General features: G+C 42.4%; 1 protein-coding gene across 1 annotated transcript; it reads left to right on the top strand.

The window, feature by feature from the left end:
* Nucleotides 1-426: 426 nt before the first annotated feature.
* On the top strand, nt 427-9,198 carry LOC309817787 (RAD52 motif-containing protein 1-like; the record flags this gene model as incomplete). Its single annotated transcript, XM_082682088.1, has 7 exons — nt 427-549; nt 929-1,081; nt 4,227-4,349; nt 4,725-4,915; nt 5,869-5,945; nt 7,578-7,663; nt 9,097-9,198. The coding sequence occupies 7 exons, from the start codon at nt 427-429 to the stop codon at nt 9,196-9,198; spliced, it is 855 nt and encodes a 284-aa protein (XP_082538214.1).
* Nucleotides 9,199-23,085: the final 13,887 nt, after the last annotated feature.

Raw genomic sequence — 23,085 nt, 5'->3', positions numbered from 1 at the left:
GAGAACTTATTGATATAGTGCATCACAGTTTGTAAACTGATTTTATATACATTAGGTCTCAAGTACCCTTTGTCTTATAGGACAGGTGTAAATATAGTTTTGTTTATTTTGTTTGTTTCTGCAATTTTATAAAGAGTACAAGTGATGCTGTTTTATGTCCTATTTGGAGCCTGAGAGTTTCGGATTCCATAACCAGAAGCTGCTACCTAGCCCTTCTAATGGAATGGAGAGCTAATTTATTCTTAGACAGTCAAGCTCTGAACTTGCTCTGAATCTCAAGCTTTTCTATTCACAAAGCACTCAGGGGCTTTGAACTATTTTTCTATATATTAGATTTATTGCCACTAAGTATTTAAAAAGCACGGGTGCGCGTGCGCAAGCGTAGTCCACTTGCTCCCCGAGCAGCGCACGTGCGGTGACGGTGGGATGGTGCAGTTGGTACCTTTTGCGGTTCCCATCGAGGGTGACAAAACCTTGCTGGTGTGGGAGCTGAGCTCTGGACCCACCCCCGAGGCTTTGCAATTGAGCCGAGCCGGAGGGGAGGGAAGGGTGGAGGAAGACACCCCGTGCCCCAGTAACTGGGCGCCCCGGGGTACTGCTTCAGTACCTCATCTGCCTGTGGTCTCTGCTGAGAGGAATCTTAGTCCTAGAGACGACCTGAGCAGTCAGCTCACCCCCATAGATTTTTGAGAGTTAGTCCCCAACAGAAGGAATTGCCTCCTAATACTTCTCGAAGCTTAGGATTTCAGACGGAACCTTGTTCATGAAATGAGAAGTGTTTGGAGTTACAGGCTCACCACAGTTGCCTGTGGTGAAGGGCTGGGGGAATATAAAGGAATGGGCGGTTTGGTTTCCTAGGCCTGAAATTTACTGCACTTACTTAGTGTGAGACCACCCTAAAACATTCTCTGTTACAGTCTTCTCTCAGTTTGGCCTTCTGTATTCGGTCCGACTCTTCCCAAACGCAGCAGTGGGAGGTCCTGGGTTCTCTGCCATCATCAAGTTTTACTCAGCAAGGGATGCCCACAGAGCCCAAAAGCCATGCGACCAGAAGCAGCTTTTTCACACATCTCCAGTGAAGGTGGGTCCAAATGTGGAATTCTTCGCTCTACTGGGATGAAGTGCTGAATTTAAAACTAATAGGCCATCGGGAATTCCCTGGTGGTCCACTGGTTAGGACTCTGCACTTTCACTGCTGAGGGCCCGGGTTCAACCCCTGGTCTGGGAACTAAGATACCAGGGAAAAAACAAACAAACCGACAAACAAAAATAATGGCCAGCGTTTGTACAGCACTGTGGTGTACAGAATGCTCTCACATGCACTGCTCCACTGTTCCCCCAGTTCCCCAGTTGTTTCTTTCTTTTTTTTTAGATGAAGAAACTCGAACTCAGGATGCTTAAGTGACTTACTTAAGGTTCATGACAGTAAACGTGGAAACTAGAGGCCAAACCCAAACTTAACTGATGTTAAACCCCATGGCATTTTCTGCTGCCCCTTAATTTAAGAAATCTTCACAAGAATCTTACTTATATATACATTTATGTGGATTTTAAATATGTGAAGTTGACAAAAATTTTTCTAATTAATTAATGAATTTATTTATTTATTTTTGTCTGTGTTGGGTCTTGTTGCTGCATGCCGGCTTTCTCTATTTGCGGCGAGCGGAGTTTGTTCTTCGTTGCAGTGCATGGGCTTCTCATCGCGACGGCTTCTCTTGTTGTGGAGCACGGGTTCTAGGCACACGGGCTTCAATAGTTGTGCCTCACGGCCTCTAGAGCACAGGCCCAGTAGTTGTGGCACACGGGCTTAGTTGCTCTGCGGCATGTGAGATTTTTCCGGACAAGGATCGAACCCGTGTCCCCTGCATTGGCACCCAGACTCTTAACCAGTGTGCCAACAGCGAAGTCCCAAGCTTGACAAACTTTTGTCAGATGTAAGATAAAGGAGGCTTCATCATCATCATCACTCTCAAACTGCCTATTAAGAACTCACTTCAGATTCCAGAAAATGGGTAAATATTCTTTAGTGCATTGTAGAAACCTTATTCCATATTAACATGCCGTCCAGTTTTACCTCCCCAGAATTAACATTTCATTATGTTCAGGGCCTTTTCAATTCCTCTGAATAAGGGAGTGAGGCTTAGACTTCCCAGACCTTTCCCTTTATAATTGTGTGTCTTCTCTGATTGGCTTCTTGCTCTGGCTACTTCCTACTGACCTTGCTGCCTCTTCTCACCCATATTTCTGTACTCACTGATTTCACCTTTATTGAATCTGAGAACTCTCCTCAGATGTGACTCCAGGTACACTAACTCTCAGTTCTGTACCCTGTTTAACACCCTCTTCAATCCTGGCTGTACTCCCTGGGATTGAAATGATTTTTGTCAGACATGCTTTTATTTGCGGACCCTGCGACCATTTCACGTACCACTCAGATATGACAGATGGTCCTGGAAAGATTATGAAACAGTTACTTAGTATCAGTTGTGAGTAATGAGTACTTTTCTTATATTGCACATAAAGACCATTCCATAAGCGTAGGTTGTGAGATTTTCACAGCATATAGCCCGTCACTGATAGCGTAATGAAGAAAATGTTCTCCAAGTCACTATAGAGTTGAGAGGAAAGGGCATTCGTATTAGATTTGTATATTTAATGCAGAGCCTTAGTTTACTACCCACAATCCCGAAATTTTTCCCTACTTTACTTATGCGTTCTTTTTCAATTTTATTTATTTATTTGCTTGCACTGGATCTCAGTTGCAGCAGATAGCTCCTTAGGTGCGGCTCAAGGGCTCCCCAGTTGTGGCATGTGGGCTCCCCACTTGCAGTAGGCAGGCTCCTTTTTTTGTGGCTTGCAGGCTCCTGAAATTTGGTGTGCAAACTCTTCGTTGCAGCATACATGTGAGACCTGGTTCACGGACCAGGGATCGAACCCAGGCCCCCTGCATTGGGAGCATGGAGTCTTAACCACTGCACCAGCACGGAAGTTCCAATTATGTGTTCTTTTATTCATTGGCAGGTATACATACTTCTTATCTTACTTCCCCTGTGTTTTTTATAAATACAGAAAAGTGAATAACATCTTAAAATAAAACCAAGGAAAGGCCTAATGTATCTGAGCTTTTCTTAGTAGCATGAAGGGAAAGGTTTGCCAGCAAGACCTGTGGCAAGGTTATCCCAGATGTCAGCTGTCTCTACTACCCAGGGGCTCAAGCCCTTCTGAAGCTTCCTAATTGTCCACGACAGCTCCATTATGACTCACCGTACAGGGCCTAGCATCCCATGCGACACTCAATATTTAAAAATTAATCTTCATTTCTCCTTCCCAGCAGGCAGCTTCAGTTGGAGAAAGTAACTTCATTTTCTTATGTACTCATTCATTCACTCAGTCAACAGACCATCACTCCTCTATTATATGCCAATATGTATTCTTCTTTCTGGTAAGAAGGAAAGAATAATATGTGGTTCCTTCAAGCACTGAGGAGCTCATAAACTAGTGACAGAGGAAGATGCACAAACAAATCAACAAAGAATTAACAATGCTTTGATTTTATTTGTATTATTTGAATTTTTATGACTAAATTTATATACTACACCCTGTTCAAATGGAAATAGACATTTCAGAAAGAAGTAGTGATGTATAAAATCCACAGTAATATGTAAGTTATTTAGAGAGTTAAGACTGGAAATATTTGCACTCTCAAAGAAGCTTGTTAATGCAGATGAACCTCTAATTCTTTTCGTTGCTTTATTTACATTTATAGAGGTATACATATTCCCTCTTCTAACAGGGGTTAGTAACTTGGGGAGGGGGTGCTACAGATTCAGGTCCTAATTCAGTGGCAGGTCCATCTTGTCTCCTCTTCAGGTCATATTCTCAAGCAGGAGCTACAGGATGAGACGAGTAAAACAGTCCATTCCTTTGCTTACCCCCAGGCCCATAATAGGCTTCTGCTGGGCTTCCTTGGATGCCTTCATCATCACTTTCACCACCGGATGTCAGGGAACCTTCTGTTAATCAGGGGCCCTGGAAATGATGCAGAAAAGTACTGACTTAAAAATAATAAATAACATTTATTTAGGACTCACTGTGAACTCATTGCTTAAAATGTCCTACTTAATCTTCACAAACACTCTATGAAATTGGAATTAATAAATCTCAGGTATATCCAAAATAAATCTCTATGTAGGGTTGTGATAGTTTTAAGTCTTTTATGTCTTTAGGTTCGTCTTGGCACCAGACATAAGGTGGTTCATCATAATACGCTTGCCGTAAACAGCTCCAGATGCCAAGAATTGGCAAATTACATTTTTGTTTTCCATGAGTGGTCAAAAAGGATCATTAAGGTAAACTCTGTAGACTTTCTTTGACTAAGCAGACTCTTTTCAACATCGAACTCCTAGACTTTACAGAGAAGAATAGAACATGGCTATGGGGAGGAGATGTGAGAGACTTCCACATGGAAGTATCTGAGCATTGGCCTTCCACCTAGAATTAGTGATAATCTCAATGACTTGGATGGTGGTGTCCATAATTTTCTCCAGTATTTCTATGGTATATCATAAAAAATAGTTGTCCATATCTAGTCATTCCTTTGCAAGTCTCAGTTGATTTTGAAGGGATAGCATACCTAAACTATTACCTGGGATTGCTGGAGTTTGGTATTTATTTCTAACAACAGAATATGTTGAAGTCTAGCCTTTAATTCAAAATCCTAACAGCTTCAGGATCTTTCTAACCTTGAAGAAAGGGAAAATGAAGATACTGTGACACCACTTCAGAAGCAAAGCCTGAAGGTCTTCTGTGCTTTAGAGATGGTGTTGCCCTCCCACGAGTGCAGGAGTCCCTGGGTTGGCATGGCTGAGGAACCTTTGGATAAGTTGGAGGAAGGTCTGTTTTCCAGTATGTGTGTGTGGGGGGAGGTGAGGCAGTGGGATTTCTCTTTTTTCCTTTCTTTCCGAAACTCAACTTTTCAGATACATCATCACCTTCTCTAAGCAACTAAAGCCCTGGGCAGAATTTTTCTGCCCGACACTATAGGTTTTTATCTTAGGGAATACCTGACAGCACCTTAATCTTCAGAAATTTGGAACTCCTGCCTGCCAAGAAGCTTAGGAGGAGGGAAAATTAGGAATTTTTTTTTTTTGGTTAATAATTATTTTTGGGCTAAAATAGTCCTTCAAATGCATATGTCTTCTGGGCTTCAGTTATCCCAACAAAATCATTGTCTAAAGATTGAAATAAACTCTTGTGTAAATGTTCAGGCCTTTGCCTGCTATAAAAGGGCCTGAGCAGAATAAGTAAATGTAGATCCCTAGAAAGGGGATTCCGATTGGTACTGAGTTTTTTCGTAGAATCCATGGCACTTGGGCTTAGGGTTTTAAGTCAGAGGCAGGGCTGTTATCGAATGGGGTGGAGGAGGCTCCACCATCCACCTGAGTGGGTGATGGTTGAGGAGAGGCCAGATCATCTGCACTACAACCAAATCTATCTCACTGTATGAGTCCAGCCCTTTACGCAGAGGAGAGCAGTGTCTGTAGCAGTGCAGCCTCAGCTTCTCCATTTGAAATCTGTGAGTAATATGAGATTTGTGCCACGTTCTTGGTTTGCATTTCCCATCTAGTATTTTAGGAACTTCCAGAATAGATCCGAGCAGTAAGCATGTGCCATGCCAGGGTATACCTGCAACGGAGACATTCACCCGTAGCCCAGTGTTGTGCCTGCCCTTAATCACTAAGGTAATGATCTAAGAATCACAGATGCATTTTTAGTTTTAAACATATAACCTAGAAATCAGTTATTCATATAGGCATTTTAAATTCATCTGTTTTGGTTGGATTTTGGGTCATTATCATTCCTTATGAGAAGGAAGGTAACCCAGAAGCTTGCTATTCAGAAAGCTATGACAGATGCATTCCAGAAATTGCTGAATGTGGTTTTAGGTAGGACCTTTTTGATTGTCGTTGAAGTACTTCAGTTTCAGTGAGCAAATAAACTTATTTGAAAAGTTAATTGGATGAAAATAATGGTTATCTAAAACATTACATATTCTTTCATTCGCCAGATGCTTTCACAGCAGCAGTCTTACATTTGTGCTTTGTGGCGTTTATGAGAAAAACGACAGCAAATATTATTGTCCCCAGTGTTTAGATGTAGAATGACTTGCCTCAGTTCATACAGAAAGTGTTTGATCCACTTCTTCCTCAATTGCTTGCTTCTCATACAGAATAGTGTAGTGATTATAAGCCTTGGACACCGGTGTTTGAGTCCTAATTTTGTCTCTTAGATTTTCTTGTTCTTGCAATTTTAGATTTTTGTAGCCAGAGACATTTGTAGGTATTTAATATATCTAAGCTGCAATTTCTTTATCTGCAAATAGGGTTAGTAATTAAGCTTACCACCAAATGGGGGATATTGTAAGAGTAAACGGGATGATGAACCTAACAATCTTAGAGCTATGCCTGAAACATAGTAAGCAGACAAAATATATTGACTATTATTATTACTGCTGTTTTCTTGTTGAAGAGTTTATTAGATTATGTTTTTGGAATCAGTTTAATTTCAGTTTTCAATTCTGATGTAGTGGGTGAATATGATTCTTATATAATAATCGGCTACATTTTTGTAAACCTTGAAAGTGGTCATGCGAATGAATAGCGTTGGTTTTGTTCCCTATCGAGTTATGCAGCGGTGAGAATGGCACAAGCTGTGCCCAAAGGAAACTTTATGATTAGTAGATCCCCGGAACAGAACTGCTCCCCTGCTTCACAGCCCTACAGGCTTAGAGACTGAGAAATCCTAGCTAAGTTGTCAGAGACCTTATTTGCTTGTGAGAGTTGACCCTGGATTGGTCTTGGCTTTCCACCCTGGGCAATCTTTCCAGTGAAGTTTGATTTTCCTGGTCATCAGGCAGAATCTCCATCAGCTGTCAACTCTGGGTAACAACCTTTAAGAACCAAACTAAATGCCTGGGTTGTTTGTGCCTAATATGCCAAGGTACTCCTTATATGTACCCAAAACTTAGACCAAAAAGCCTGGTGGCCCTAACTTGCCTTGAGGAAAGCTGTATTGTGCAAAATGTACATGGGCCAGTTTCTGCCAGTAGAGTGTTCAAATGCTCACTCTCTCTCTCTGTCTCTAAAGCTATGTTCATTGTATCTGGTAGAATTTTGGTCCCAAGGAACAGGCACTTGCCTTGCTTCTAATAGGAAGTATCTATTATAGTCTAGTGGTATCTCTCCCAGGTTTGAACTCACTTTGACTCCCACCTAATGCCTTCCTATTTAATTGTATTGTGATTGAACATGTTTTTTCCACAGCTTTTAATTTCTATGTCCTTATTCCTTATTTCTAAGATCATAAATTTTTGAACCAAAGTTGATACTTCTTATATATGTTTTCACAAATAATTATGATAAAAACTGAAGTGTCAGATGAGGCAACTTCTAGGAAAATGCTCTTATTTTCTGCTTTTAGAAGTCAAAAGAATGTCTAATTATTCGGTGCTACCATTGTATATAGGAAGTTTAAGAACAAGAAAACTTCTGAATTGATCCTTGTTAATTTTATTACAGAAAGTGGTAAAACAGCTGTGGCATATAGACCCTGTGAAGAGGTCACAGATGCTAGAACCGAAGAGGAACTACAGGATTTAATTCAAGTATGTGGAGATAAAAGCTCAAGGGGTACACAGCCAGTGTAGCCATAATTCAAAACAACCAGCAGGATATGGAAGACTTCAGCATGTCTACTCAGCTCTGTGTTCCTTAGGAAAAGGTGAAACTCTGAAACTGCTTTTGAGGCAGGAAATTTCTGGCCTTTTCCAAGTTCTGAGCCTTGTCTCTGGCCCCTTATTTGAAGTTTGGAGAGCAGGATTGAGGGCCACCAGTGTACGTCTACAGTTGCGGACACAGGACCTTTAGAACTCCCCTCAATTAGAATTGCAGGGATTTGGGAACAAAGTAACTATGGTCTTAAGTGTGATTATGCTACACTGTTTAAAAACAATTCATGCCTTTCAAGTAAGGTGTATTACCCAGATCTCATATATATCTTGTGTTAAATAATTTGCCAAAGAACCTTTCTGTAAAGAAGTTATATGGATGCCTCGAATTAGGGATTAAGTTGTCAACGTAATTTCTAAAAGAAAACATTAATGTACTGCATATAGGATTTTTATTTAAAATGAGCAAAAAATGTATTTCATGCCATTGAGAGCTTAATTTTTGCCTAGATTTCTGATTATTTAACTCACCCCAATGTCGCAAAGTTTGTTTTGAAGGGAAGAAAGTAGAGAAAGAAAAGGTGGTTATGTTGTGAAAAATGAAAAATTTTTTAAAGTTTTTCCCGTACAAAATAATTATTTCAATTCAATTTAAATCAGTCAAGGAAACTTGAAACGTATCCATGTTTGTGCTTTAAGAAGTCTAGCTTCCTATGAAATGTGAGAGGAAAGGATTCCGTATTGATACTAAAGATTTTGGAAACCTGATTATAACAACAGATCCACTCCTAAATGAGGCCAATCTTGGAATCAGTTCCATTTAGAAACCATTATGTGCTAGGCAGTGGAGATAAGATGAAGCTCCTTCTCTCTTGGAATTTAGGTGTTAAAGGTGTAACAGGCAATTAAAAAGGACTAAAATTAAATAGATTATGAAAAGGCCTGTGAAGAAAGTAAACTGGATGCTAGTTACAGTATTTCAAGAAAATTACTTAACATGCTGACTTTAACATTCTAAGTGTCTTCTCCATGTGTGCACACAGGGTAGACCTCTGAAAAGTGGCACTGTAGTTTTTTCTAGATTAATGGCTCTGTTGAGACAAGGTGGGATTTGGGACATTTTCCCATGCTAATGTAAAGGGCCATTCACTTGGTTTTAAACTCTTTCCCAGAATGAATTGCTCACCTGCCCCAGACCCCTCCTACAGAAATTCTGGAGTCATCACTGATTCAGTGGTGACCCCCTAATAATAGAGTGGTGAATGAATCATGAGACGTGAATACTGAGAGTTTGGAGGAAATGGCAACATTTTAGCATAATTGTAAGGAGTGTTCCCATCCCGCCACCCTAACTGGTGCTCATTTTGCAGGTCAGCTACTTTTCATGTCAGCCGTTTGGCCAAAGGGAGCAAGAATGTCTCTCAGACTTCAGCTTTGAGGAGGAAGAGTTCAGATTGCCAGAACTGGACTAGCACTTTTGAATTTCCCAGAATGCCAGGTCCTTTGGTTTCCACGGGAAGCTCTGCATCGTTCCCAACCCCCCTCAACCCCAGGGCTGTCAGAGTTTGGGGCCACTCGGGTCTGCAGCCCAAATCCCGCCTCATTGTTTGCGGCCCGGGTGCGCAGGGCGGATTTGGGAAGAGGGCCCAGCAGGAGGTAATTGTCACCTTTGCAAGGGGAAGGATGGCTTGCGCCCTGTGGACTCTGGGAGAAAGTCCCACTCTGGTGGCGCGGACTGGATCTCTGCACGAGCCTAATAAGGGTGGCGTAACTAAAGACGTCATAAATAACGGGTGGGACGTTTTGCGGGGCCGTGCCGCGAGGTTGCTAACGTGAGCCCTCAAGTCGCGGCACTGGCATAGCAGTTCGGTTTGGCTCTGGAGTAAGATGTGGCTCCGGCTCCTCACTGGCCTCGATCACTGTGCCTGGGAGCCGCCGCATGTTATGTCGCGGCTGCGCCTCTGTGTCGTGGCTGCACCCCACGGCTCTTCCTCACATGGCAACAACGGTCGCTTCTAGTCCAGGCAGTTCAGCCTCCGGAGTGGGCCATGGGCCCCGTCCAGGTGATCCCCAACCCCGCACGGCTGACCGAGGCTTTGTCTTCACATGCCTAAGAACCCTTCCCAAACTGCCCCATGCCCTTACATCCCTGGCAGAAGCCGGAGGCTTTAACTACTTGACGTCCTAGTCTCCAGTGCAGATGTTGGCCCCACCTCATCAGGATTTGACTGAGTCTGAGGTTCCATACCTGGACATGGATTCGGTTGGAGAGCTGCCTATAGGGCCAGATCAGTTTGCTGTTCCACATCAGGATCTGAATAACAAGCAAACCCAACATCACAAGCTCCCAGAGGCAGTTCCAGTGCAAAACCTCCCAGAGGCAGTTCCAGTGCTAGACTGGGATCAGAATTACCCTTGGTTCTGCCTTCTGGACACAAAAGTAAGACTAAAAACATAGGTCTAGATCACGCTGAAGGTCACCAGTCATTTGAAATACTTGTTCCACCTCTAGGTAGTAAGAGCTCAAAACCAATGAAGTTTATTGTTTCACCCCCAAACCTGAAGAAAGATCTAGTTCAGCATCAACGGCTTGCCAAAGTTGTTGTTGGAACTACAGGCCAATTTCGAAAAAAACACTCGGTCTAGAACGACAGTTGCAGGGTTGTTTGGATACCAGTATGTATGCCATTTAACCTGAGGAGAGGCGACCTAGGGATTTTTTTAGGAGCCCAGATAAAACTATGGAGCCTGCAGAGGAAGCTGAAAATTCTCCATCCCAGCAGGAGGCCCAAGCGCCTCATCCAGAGTTCATTGAGGAGGTTGAAACTTTACCCCAGCAGGAGCCCCCAGCTTAGCATCCACAAAGCCCTGAGGAGGTTGGATCTTTTTTCAATCTTTCAATCTTTTGAAGTTCTGTAGCTTGTCCTGTGCTTTAAAGGAGACTCCAATGTACCTGTTGAAACCTGTTTCTTGCAATTCTGCCTTGATTTCGAATCCTCTTCGTTGCCTTACCTCAATATACTTTTAGAGGAAAGTTGCTCTTCTTAACTCTGCAGGTTTGTGAATTTCAGTGCCCCTGAGCTCCATTTTCAACTCGCTTTTTTGTGAGCTGGCCGCAAAACCACAGGACTGCTTCAGGCCCTGTTCTTTTTCCGGGGCAGCAGGCTGAGCCTTTGGTTAATTCTTCCTCCTGATGGGAAATTAGAGTGGCATGAGCCTGTCCAAACACCTACAGCTATTCTCTCATTGGTTCCCCCTCATACCTTTCATGCTTCGCACTATCTGCAGACTGTACGAAACAGGAGGTTAAATGCGCTGATTCTCCAAATGGGGAGATTGTTAGTAAAGTGGCTGGAATGGCGAACCCTACCACCAGGAGAGGAAAAATGAGGTGCCTTTTAGAAACCTTTCCTGATCACACGCTGTACCATCCTCTGGGTTTCCTATGCATGTTTTAGCTGTTTTAGCTGTTTCCTATGCATGTTTAGCGTTTTCTAAATGTGTGACTCTGTTCTGTTTTGTAATTCAGCTCATGTGCAGCCATGTTTACATTCCGTCTATAAGTGATATCTTATGATAAGTTTCTTTTTCTGTGTGACTTCTTTCACTTAGAATCATCGTACCTAAATCCACTCATTTTGCTGCTGCTGGCCTTCTGACATTGATTTCATGGCTGAGTGATATAACATTGCACATAAGTACCAGAACTCCTTTATCCATTTTTCTCTTTCCCGGGATATTTAAGGTGTTCCGAAGTCGAGGATTTTGTAAACAGAAGAGCCCTAAACTTTGCGGTGTCTCTGTCGTGTTGATTTTTCATTTTACCAAGATACATGCCCATGAGTGGGAGTGCCCTATGCTCTGTAGCTTTGTTTTTTACATATTTCAGGAGACACCATACACTTCTCCAGAGTGGCTGTTGACAATTTACATCCCACCCATCAGGGTAACAAGGCTTCCTGTTCTCCATGGCCTGTCCTGCCTCTCTGGTTTTTACACTTTTTTCCGATGGCCCTTTGGACCGGTTGGAAGAGAGACTTCCTTGTTCGGATTTGCATTGCCCGCTTGCTTGGTTGGTCAAAAAGAGTGTATGCGTTTTCTCCTGAATATATTGAGAAAAAAACGCATACGCCCTTTTTGGCCAACCGCATGATTGTCGAAGTTCTGCCGCTTTTCATGTGCTTTAAAGAGACTCCAATCTACCTGTTGAAACCTGTTTCCTCCAATTCTGCCTTGGTTTCAAATCCTCGTCGTTGCCTTACCTCAATATATTTTTCGACGAAAGTTGCCCTTTTTAACTCTGCAGGTTTGTAAATTACAGTGCCCGTGAGCTCCATTTTTCAACTCGCTTTTTTGTGAACTGGCCGCAAAACCACAGGATTGCTTTAGGCCCTATTCTGCTTCCGGGGCGGCAGGCTGAGCTTTTGGTTAATTCTTCCTCCTGATGGGAAATTAGAGTGGCATGTGCCTGTCCAAACACCTACAGCTATTCTCTCATTGGTTCCCCCTCATACCGTTCATCCTCCGCACTAATTGCCGACTGTGCGAAATAGGAGGTTAAATGCGCTGACTCTCCAAATGTGGAGATTGTTAGTGAAGCGGCTGGAATGGCGAACCCGAGCACCAGGAGAGGAAAAATGAGGTGGGTTTTAAGAAACCTTTCCCGATCACACGTTGTACCATCCTCTTTGTTTCCCATGCATGTTTGAGGCGTAGGAAGATTCCCTTAAACCTGGAGAGTTGGGACCCATGGCATGGGTGGCGCGCAGTATTTCTTTAATGGGTCTGCATTTCCTCACACAACCTCACCAATCTGCTCAGCTCCAAGTGTTCAGCCTTAGGTCTCATCCAGCAGTGTGTGTAGATAAGTTCAATTCACGGTGCATTACAGCGCCTGGACGAATTTTGTAAGAATTTCTCTCTCCATCACTCTGTGTTTTTTTGCTTTTTGAAATTTCTTTTTATAATGGGGTTTAGCTGATTTTCAGTGCAGTGTTTATGCCCGTCTACACACACTTGATTCCCTTACGGAGATATATCAGTACATAGGTTTTAAGCTTCTTACTAGTCACCTATATTCCTCTGCGGTGCATAGGGGGTGTTGAGTCCAGTTCACTGAGCAAAGAGTAGGTCTTGTCTAATACATATTTGGTTTATGGAACGGTATCTGTGGTAATTTCAAACTCTGGTTTTATGCATCACCCCACCTCACCTTTCCCCTTAAGTCGGCATAAGTGCGTTTTCTAAATGTGTGATTCTGTTCTGTTTTGTATTCAGCTCATGTGTAGCCATGTTTACATTCCGTCTATAAGTGATATCTTATGATAAGTTTCTTTTCCTTTGTGAGTTCTTTCACTTAGAATCATCGTACCTAAATCCACTCATTTTGCTGCTGCTGGCCTTCTGACATTGATTTCATGGCTGAGTGATATTCCATTGCACATAAGTACCAGAACTCCTTTATCCATTTTTCTCTTTCCCGGGATATTTAAGGTGTACCGAAGTCGAAGATTTTGTAAACAGAAGAGCCCTAAACTTTGGGGTGTCTGTGTCTTGTTGATTTTTCGTTTTCCCAAGATACATGCCCATGAGTGGAAGTGCCCTATGCTCTGTAGCTCTGTTTTTTACATGTTTCAGGAAACACCGTACCCTTCTCCAGAGTGGCTGTTGGCAATTTACATCCCACCCATCAGGGTAACAAGGCTCCCTCTTTTCCATGGCCTGTCCTGCCTCTCTGGTTTTACACTTTTTTCAGATGGCCCTTTGGACCGGTGGGAAGAGAGTCTTCTTTGTTGTGGGGATTTGCATTGCCCGCTTACTTGGTTGGCCAGAATGGGCGTATGCGTTTTTTCCTGAATATATTCTGGAAAAAACGCATACGCTCTTTTTGGCCAACTGCATGATTGTCGAAGTTCTGCCGCTTTTCATGTGCTTAATTTAAAGGAGACTCCAATCTACCTGTTGAAACCTGTTTCCTGCAATTCTGCCTTGGTTTCGAATCCTCTTCGTTGCCTTACCTCAATATATTTTTCGACGAAAGTTGCCCTTCTTAACTCTGCAGGTTTGTGAATTACAGTGCCCCTGAGCTCCATTTTCAACTCGCTTTTTTGTGAGCTGGCCGCAAAACCACAGGATTGCTTCAGACCCTATTCTGGTTCTGGAGCGGCAGGCTGAGCCTTTGGATAATTCTTCCTCCGGATGGGAAATTAGAGTGGCATGTGCCCGTCCAAACCCCTACAGCAATTCTCTCATTGGTTCCCCCTCATACCGTTCATCCTCCGCACTAATTGCAGACTGTGCGAAACAGGAAGTTAAATGCGCTGACTCTCCAAATGGGGAGATTGTTAGTAAAGCGGCTGGAATGGCGAACCCGAGCACCAGGAGAGGAAAAATGAGGTGGGTTTTAAGAAACCTTTCCCGATCACACGCTGTACCATCCTCTTTGTTTCCCATGCATGTTTGAGGCGTAGGAAGATTCCCTTAAACCTGGAGAGTTGGGACCCATGGAATGGGTGGCGTGCAGTATTTCTTTAATGGGTCTGCATTTCCTCACACAACCTCACCAATCTGCTCAGCTCCAAGTGTTCAGCCTTAGGTCTCATCCAGCAGTGTGTGTAGATAAGTTCAATTCACGGTGCATTACAGCGCCTGGACGAATTTTGTAAGAATTTCTCTCTCCATCACTCTGTGTTTTTTTGCTTTTTGAAATTTCTTTTTATAATGGGGTTTAGCTGATTTTCAGTGCAGTGTTTATGCCCGTCTACACACACTTGATTCCCTTACGGAGACATATCAATACATAGGTTTTAAGCTTCTTTCTAGTCACCTATATTCCTCTGCGGTGCATAGGGGGTGTTGAGTCCAGTTCACTGAGCAAAGAGTAGGTCTTGTCTAATACATATTTGGTTTATGGAACGGTATCTGTGGTAATTTCAAACTCTGGTTTTATGCATCACCCCACCTCACCTTTCCCCTTAAGTCGGCATAAGTGCGTTTTCTAAATGTGTGATTCTGTTCTGTTTTGTATTCAGGTCATGTGTAGCCATGTTTACATTCCGTCTATAAGTGATATCTTATGATAAGTTTCTTTTCCTTTGTGAGTTCTTTCACTTAGAATCATCGTACCTAAATCCACTCATTTTGCTGCTGCTGGCCTTCTGACATTGATTTCATGGCTGAGTGATATTCCATTGCACATAAGTACCAGAACTCCTTTATCCATTTTTCTCTTTCCCGGGATATTTAAGGTGTACCGAAGTCGAGGATTTTGTAAACAGAAGAGCCCTAAACTTTGGGGTGGCTGTGTCTTGTTGATTTTTAGTTTTCCCAAGATATATGGCTATGAGTGGAAGTGCCCTATGTTCTGTAGCTCTTTTTTTTACATGTTTCAGGAAACACCATTGTAGTGGAATAACTGAGGACATGGAAAGGAGACGTGACCCATGAGCCCCCACCCCCCAGCTAACTGGTGGTTTGCAAATAAGCCAGAACTGCAAACAGTCCCGATTGCTTTGAGCCCCGCTCCCCCGCCCCGGCAAACCGGGGGCCTGCGAATAAGCATTGAGTGCTTTGGGCACTGATCCATGAGATGTCCTCAGTATAATCAGAATGGTGGGAACACAAGGAAATGTCCTTGTGCTACTTCAGTATAATCAAAATAATGGTGGGAACTTTGTGCTGTTCTTGCGCTCAAGGACGAAGCACGGCATGTTTTCATGAAAGCCCATTATTGCTTGTATAATCAATAAAAGCATATGTTGCTGCTTTGGCATTTCTGGAATGTTAAGAAAACAAGTCTTAAAATGTAAACATAGATAATGCTTAAATAAAAGCTACCACAGCAGGACAGACGGCGCTGTTTTGCCTGAGCGAGCAGCAGTCCTCTACTGCTGTGCTTCGACACAATTCATCTCGTGTGATGAGCTTACTTTCGGCCCTGTCCTAAGAAAAACTACAACATTTGGCGCCCGAACAGGGATCTGAAGGTAAGTAATCGCGTGATCGCGGAACCTAAGGGGAATTTGGTACATTGAAGAGTAAGCCAAACCTTCGGGAGCAGTAGAGTAACTGTAATGGGGAATTCCCATTCAGTAGAATTTCAGTACATTAGACTCCTGAAACAGTTATTACGGAGTTCAGGAGTGAAAGTGAAACCAGAATCTTTTGATGAATTGTTTGCGTTGGTTCATAAACATTGTTACTGGTTTCAACCTACTGGTCATAACCAGTTGAATTTAAAAGTTTGGAAACAGGTTATGCGAGCCTTAGGAAGAGCACATCAACATGGAGACCCTATATCTGTCCGTGTTTGGTCTCTTTGTAAATTAATTTCCCTTGCCCTGAAACCATTACAATCTGAAACTGAATGTGAAAATGGGGCACGCCCTCAGCGTCCGAATTCTGATCCCTATCATTCTGCTGCTTTTCATACTCTGTTTCGTGAGTCTCCTATAGAGGACCTTCCTCCGCCACCTCCTCCCCTTGTGTCTGAGACGGGAGAGGATTTTTCAGGTTCCAGTGATGAAGGGGCTTTTTCTGATGATGATAAAGATCGGGAGCAGGCTAGCAAACAAAATGAGATGCCACTTTCTCAACAAAATGAGATTTCTGATATACTTTCAAAGTTGAAAAATTTGAGGGTTAAATTGGAAGAAAATAGAAACAATGCTACCACTCCTTTATATCAGGAGCCATGTCCTACTATTCCTTCGGCTCCTCCTTTAGAATTAGCAGCTTATCCTGTTGGAGCCTCTCGTCAGTTTCACTTTCCTCTAAAACCTGAATCTAATAGACTATTGTTGGAAGAAGAGATGAATAAGGAAGAAGAGCAATATTCTGAATCATTTTTTGCTTTCCCTATTGTTAGACAAGCTATGCCTGCTAATGATCAATTTCTGAATGGATATATGAACGTTGAGTATAACCCTCATGATGTAAAAATTTTTTAAATGCTAAAAAAAAGCCATTAATGTATATGGGATGCATTCTAATTATGTTCAAGGTGTTTTGTCTAGGTATGCTTCCGAAAACATATTACTTCCTCAGGATTGGGAGGCGCTTGCCAAGACTGTTCTTGAACCTGGACAATATATACAGTTTAAGACTTGGTGGAAAAAAGAAGGCGCCTCCATTGACCTGGGGACAAATGAAAAAGTTTACAGGCACTGCTGAAAATCTTGTTATTTCCCAGGGTAAATCCCTCAATAGCACCAGTCTTTTTGTGGCCATGATGGCAGTGTTGTCTGCACAGGTAATAAGCATATCAGCCAATGAGATAAATTGTACTAACCATACGTATTGGACTTATATTCATAACCCTCCTCTTAATATGGGGGTTACCTGGTGGGATGCCCCGATTCTTGTATATATAAATGAGTGTAGATGGTTGCCTGGTCCTTTTGATGATAGAGGCCCTTTGAAGCCAGAAGAAGAAGGAAGGATAATAGAAAATTACACTGTGGGTGTTAGGGGACCTCCTATTTGTATGGGAAAGGGAGATCATTGCCTTAAAATGAATTATCAGGCATGGTTAAGTGTCAAAAATGAAAGCAGATATCATGGGTTATATCTTTTGAGTGCTTATAGTTTTAAAAGTTCTAATTCCACTCTTAATGAGAATGTTTCCACACCTTACTTGCCTCCATGCCAGGTGCCTCTTGTGGATCGATTATCGGACTGGGTCCATTGGACTCGATGCCGAGGAGAAGTGGCTCGGGTTCTTGTTAATACTTCTTGGGGAAGCATCATTGATTGGAGCCCTTTTGGCTCCACCCGAGAAAAAAGGGGTCTGAAGAATTTACACTGGCATAGAGAGGATAACACTATAGCAATACTATTAATGATACCATAGTATGACATGCTGGAGGGTTTTCTCCTCCAGATCCTCATTTAAATGGATATCCTATCCAAAAGGACTTGTGGAAGCTTATGGCAGCTTTGAAAAAGATTAATGCTTGGGTAGGACATATGGTTAACAAATCTGGAAATCATAGTTTGACTTTTCATAAAAATGTTACTTGGTATACTCATAGTTGTGTGAAATTACCTTATATATTGTTAAAGGGACCAGATAAATGGAATAAGACTCTAGGTATTATAATGTGTAAAAGTTGCTCTCTGTATACCTGCATTAACTCTAGTATATCTTTTAACATATCTACTGAAAGTTTGTATATCTTACAAGCTCGGACAGGTCTTTGGCTTCCTGTCAATCTTGGAAGGGGATGGCAAGAATCTCTTCCTATGGCTGTTTCGCAATATTTAGCTGATGCATTAAAAAAAAAGTAAAAGATTTGTAGGAATGTTGATTGCAGCTGTCATGGGTATTATAGCCATAACAGCTACTGCTGCAGTAGCTGGAGTTGCTTTAGAACAATCTATTCAGACCGTTGATTATATAACTGATCGACATAAAAATTCTGAAATGCTTTGGTCCTCTCAACGACAAATTGATTCGGAAGTACATTCGGAAATAGCAGACTTATAACAAGCTGTGGTTATGTTGGGGGACAAACTTATAAATTTACAAAGACAAATGAAGCTACGTTGTGACTGGAATCAAAGTGCCTTTTGTGGCACTTCGGTTCCATATAATCAGTCTACATTCCGCTGGGCAAAAATAAAAAAGTATTTATTACATCACAAAAATTTGACAGAAGAAATTGTGAATTTACAAGGGAAAATTCAACAAACTTTTCAAAAGAAATTACAACGACTTAATTCACAAGAAATATGGTCTAAAATTATTCAAGGATTTAATAATTTAAATCCCATGTCTAAATTACATGCTTTATTTGGTTCTACTACAGGATTGCTAATGCTCATTATAATAATAATCATATGTTTAACTGTAGTCCGACGACGAGTGAAAGCTACCCGCCATACAACATCTCAACAAGCTGCCGTGTTCTCCTTGATGGTGCACAAGCTGCAAAACAAAAAGGGGGAAATGTAGTGGAATAACTGTGGACATAGAAAGGAGACGTGACCCATGAGCCACCCCCCCAGAAAACCGGGGGCATGTGAATAAGCCAGAACTGTAAACAGTCCTGAGTGTTTTGAGACCCCCCCCCCCCACATACACAGCAAACCGGAAGCCTGGGAATAAGCATTGAGTGCTTTGGGCACTGATCCATGAGATGTCCTCAGTATAATCAGAATGGTGGGAACACAAGGCAATGTCCTTGTGCAGCTTTTGCGCTCAAGGACGAAGCACGGCATGTTTTCATGAAAGCCCATTATTGCTTGTATAATCAATAAAAGTGTATGTTGCTGCTTTGGCATTTCTGGAATGTTAAGAAAACAAGTCTTAAAATGTAAACATAGATAATGCTTAAATAAAAGCTACCACAGCAGGACAGACGGCGCTGTTTTGCCTGAGTGGGTGGCAGCCCTCTACTGCTGAGCTTTGGCACAATTCATCTCCTGTGATGAGCTTACTTTCGGCCCTGTCATAAGAAAAACTACAACACAGCATACACTTCTCCAGAGTGACTGTTGGCAATTTACATCCCACCCATCAGGGCAACAAGGCTCCTTGTTCTCCATGGTGTCCTGCCTCTCTGGTTTTTACACTTTTTTCAGATGGCCCTTTGGACCAGTGGGAAGAGAGACTTCTTTGTTGTGCCGATTTGCATTGCCGCTTGCTTGGTTGGGCAGAATGCGGGTATGCGTTTTTTCCTGAATATATTCAGGAAAAAACGCATACGCCCTTTTTGGCCAAGTGCATGATTGTCGAAGTTCTGCCGCTTTTCATGTGCTTTAAAGGAGACTCCAATCTACGTGTTGAAACCTGTTTCCTGCAATTCTGCCTTGGTTTCGAATCCTCTTCGTTGCCTTACCTCAATATATTTTTCGACGAAAGTTGTCCTTTTTAACTCTACAGCTTTGTGAATTGCAGTGCCCCTGAGCTCCATTTTTCAACTCGCTTTTTTGTGAGCTGGCCGCAACACCACAGGATTGCTTCAGACCCTATTCTGGTTCCGGGCCGGCAGGCTAAGCCATTGGTTAATTCTTCCTCCTGATGGGAAATTAGAGTAACATGTGCCCGTCCAAACACCTACAGCTATTCTCTCATTAGTTCCCCCTCATCCCGATCATCCTCTGCAGTAATTGCAGACTGTGCGAAATAGGAGGTTTAAGGCGCTGACTCTCCAAATGGGGAGATTGTTAGTAAAGCGGCTGGAATGGCGAACCCTAGCACCAGGAGAGGAACACTCAGGTGCGTTTTAGAAACCTTTCCCGGTCACACAGTGTACCGTCCTCTGGGTTTCCTTTGCATGTTTTAGCTGTAGGAAGATTCCCTTAAACCTGCAGAGTTGGGACCCATGGAATGGGAAGCGTGTAGTATTGCTTTAAAGGGTCTGCATTTGTTCACCCAACCTCACCAATCCGCTCAGCCCCAAGTGTCCAGCCTTATGTCTCATCCAGCTGTGGGTGTATATAAGGTCAATTCAGGGTGCATCACAGTCCCTGAATGAATTTTGTAAGAATTTCTCTCTCCATCACTCTCTTTGTGTTTTTTTGTTTTTTGAAATTTATTTTTATAATGGGGTTTAGCTGTTTTCACTGCAGTGTTTCTGCCGCTCTACACACACTTGATTCCCTTACAGAGACATATCAATACATAGGTTTTAAGATTCTTACTAGTCACATATATTCCTCTGCGGTGCGTAGTGGGTGCTGAGTCCAGTTCATTGAGCAAGAGTAGGTCTTGTCTATTACATATTTGGTTTATGGAATGGTATCTGTGCTAATTTCAAACTCCGGTTTTATCCATCACCCCACCTACCTTTCCCTTTAAGCAGGCATAAGTGCGTTTTCTAAATGTATGACTGTTCTGTTTTGTAATTCAGCTCATTTGTAGCCATGTTTACATTCCGTGTATTAGTGATATCTTATGATGTTTCTTTTTCTGTGTGACTTCTTTCACCTAGAATCATCGTACCTAAATCCACTCATTTTGCTGCTGCTGGCCTTATGACATTGATTTCATGGCTGAGTGATATTCCATTGTACATAAGTACCACAATTTCTTTATCCATCTTTCTCTTTCCTATGATATTTAAGGTGTACTGAAGTCGATGATCTTGTGTGCAGAGCAGCCCTAAACTTTGCGGTGGCTGTGTCTTGTTGATTTTTAGTTTTTCCCAAGATACATGCCCATGAGTGGAAGTCCCCTATGATCTGTAGCTGTTTTTTAGATGTTTTAAGAAACACCATACACTTCTCCTGAGTGGCTGCTCACAATTTACATCCCGTCCGTCAGCGTAACAAAGCTCCCTTTTCAACATGGCCTGTCCTGCCTTTCTGGTTTTAACACTTTTTTCGGATGGCCCTTTTTATCTGTGGAAGTGAGGCTTCTTTGTAGTGCGGATTTGCATTGCCCGCTTGCTTGGTTGGCCAAAAAGTGCGTATGCGTTTTTTCCTCAATATATTCAGGAAAAAACGCATACGCCCTTTTTGGCCAAGTGCATCATTGTCGAAGTTCTGCCACTTTTCATATGCTTTAAATGCAATTCCAATCTACCTCCTGAAATCTGTTTCCTGCAATTGTGCCTTGCTTTCAAGTCCTCTTCGTAGCATTACCTCAATATATTTTTGGACGATAGTTGTGCTTTGTAAGTCTGCAGGTTTTGTGAATTGCAGTGCCCCTGAGCTCCATTTTTCATTTCGCTTTTTTGTGAGCTGGCCTTAAAACCGCAGGATTGCATCAGGCCCTATTCTGGTTCTGAAGCGGCAGGCTGAGCCTTTCGTTAATTATTCTTCCTGATGGGAAATTATAGTGACATGTGCCCATCTAAACAGCTATAGCTAGTCTCTCATTGATTCCCCCTCTTCCCATTCATCCTCCGGACAAATTGCAAATTGTGGGAAATAGGAAGTTAAAGGCGCTGATTATTCAGGTGAAGAGATTGTTAGTAAAGCAGCTGGAATGGTGAACCCGAGCACCAGGAGATTAAAAAATGAGGTGCGTTTTAGAAATCTTTCTGGATCACCCCGTGTACCATCCTCTGGTTTTCCCACTCATCTTTTCACCGTACGCAGATTCGGTGAACCTGGAGAGTTGGGACCCATGGAATGGGTAGCAGGCAGAATTACTTTAAATGGTATGCCTTTTCTCACCCAACCCTACCAATCCTCTCAGCCACAAGAATGTCCAGGCTTATGTCTCATCCAGCTGTGGTTGTAGATGTGCTCAGTCCGTGTTGCATCACAGCCCATGAAGGAATTTTGTAAGAATTTCTCTCTTTCACGGTCTTTGTGTTTGTGTTTGAAATTCATTTTTATAATGGGGTTTAGCTGAGTTTCACTGCTGTGTTTATGCTGCTCTACACACACTTGATTTCCCTTCGGTGACATATCAATACATAGGTTTTAAGATTCTTACTAGTCAGATATATTCTTCTTTGGTGAAGAGGGAGTGTTGAGTCTAGTTCATTGAGGAGTAGGTCTTGTCTGTTACATATTTGATGTATATAACGGTATTTGTGCTAATTTCCATCTCTTTTTTTATGCATCACCCCACCTCAACTTTCCCCTTAAGCAGGCATAAGCGTGTTTTCTAAATGTGTGACTCTGTTCTGTTTTGTAATTTAGTTCATGTGTAGCAATGGTTACATTCCTTCTAAAAGTGATATCTTATGATAAGTTTCTTTTTCTGTGTGACTTATTTCACTTAGAGTCATCGGACCTAAATCCACTCATTATGCTGCTGCTGGCCTTATGACACTGATTTCATGGCTGAGTGAAATTCTATTGTACATAAGTACCACAACTGCTTTATCCATTGTTCTCTTTCCTGGGATATTTAAGGTGAACCGAAATCTAGGTTCTTGTAAACAGAGCAGCCCTATACATTGGGGTGTCTGTGTCTTGTTTATTTTTAGTCTTCCCAAGATATTCGCCCGTGACTGGGAGTGCCCTATGCTCTTTCACTCTGTTTTTTAAATGTTTTTGGAAACACCATCCACTTCTCCAGAGTGGCTCTCGGCAATTTATACCGCGCACATCCTCGTAATAAGGCTCCCTCTTCTCCATGGCCTGTCCTGCATTTCTGGTTTTTACATATTTTTCGGATGGCCCTTTTGAGTGGTGGGAAGTGAGACTTCTTTCTTGTGCCGATTTGCATTGCCCACTTGCTTTGGTTGGCCAAAAAAGGGCGTATGTGGTTTTTCCTGAATATATTCAGGAAAAAACGCATACGCCCTTTTTGGCCAACTGCATCATTGTCGAAGTTCTGACGCTTTTCATGTGCTTTAAAGGCTAGACTAATCCACCTATTGAAATCTGTTTCCTGCAATTCTGCCTTGCATTCAGAGGCTCTTCGTTGCCTTACCTCAATATATTATTGGACGTTA

The sequence above is a fragment of the Grampus griseus genome (assembly GCF_964374135.1).
Source record: "Grampus griseus genome assembly, contig: HAP1_SCAFFOLD_209, whole genome shotgun sequence".
NCBI lineage: Eukaryota > Metazoa > Chordata > Mammalia > Artiodactyla > Delphinidae > Grampus > Grampus griseus.
Note: the sequence above shows the minus strand (reverse complement) of the source record. Positions and strands in the feature narration are given on the sequence as shown.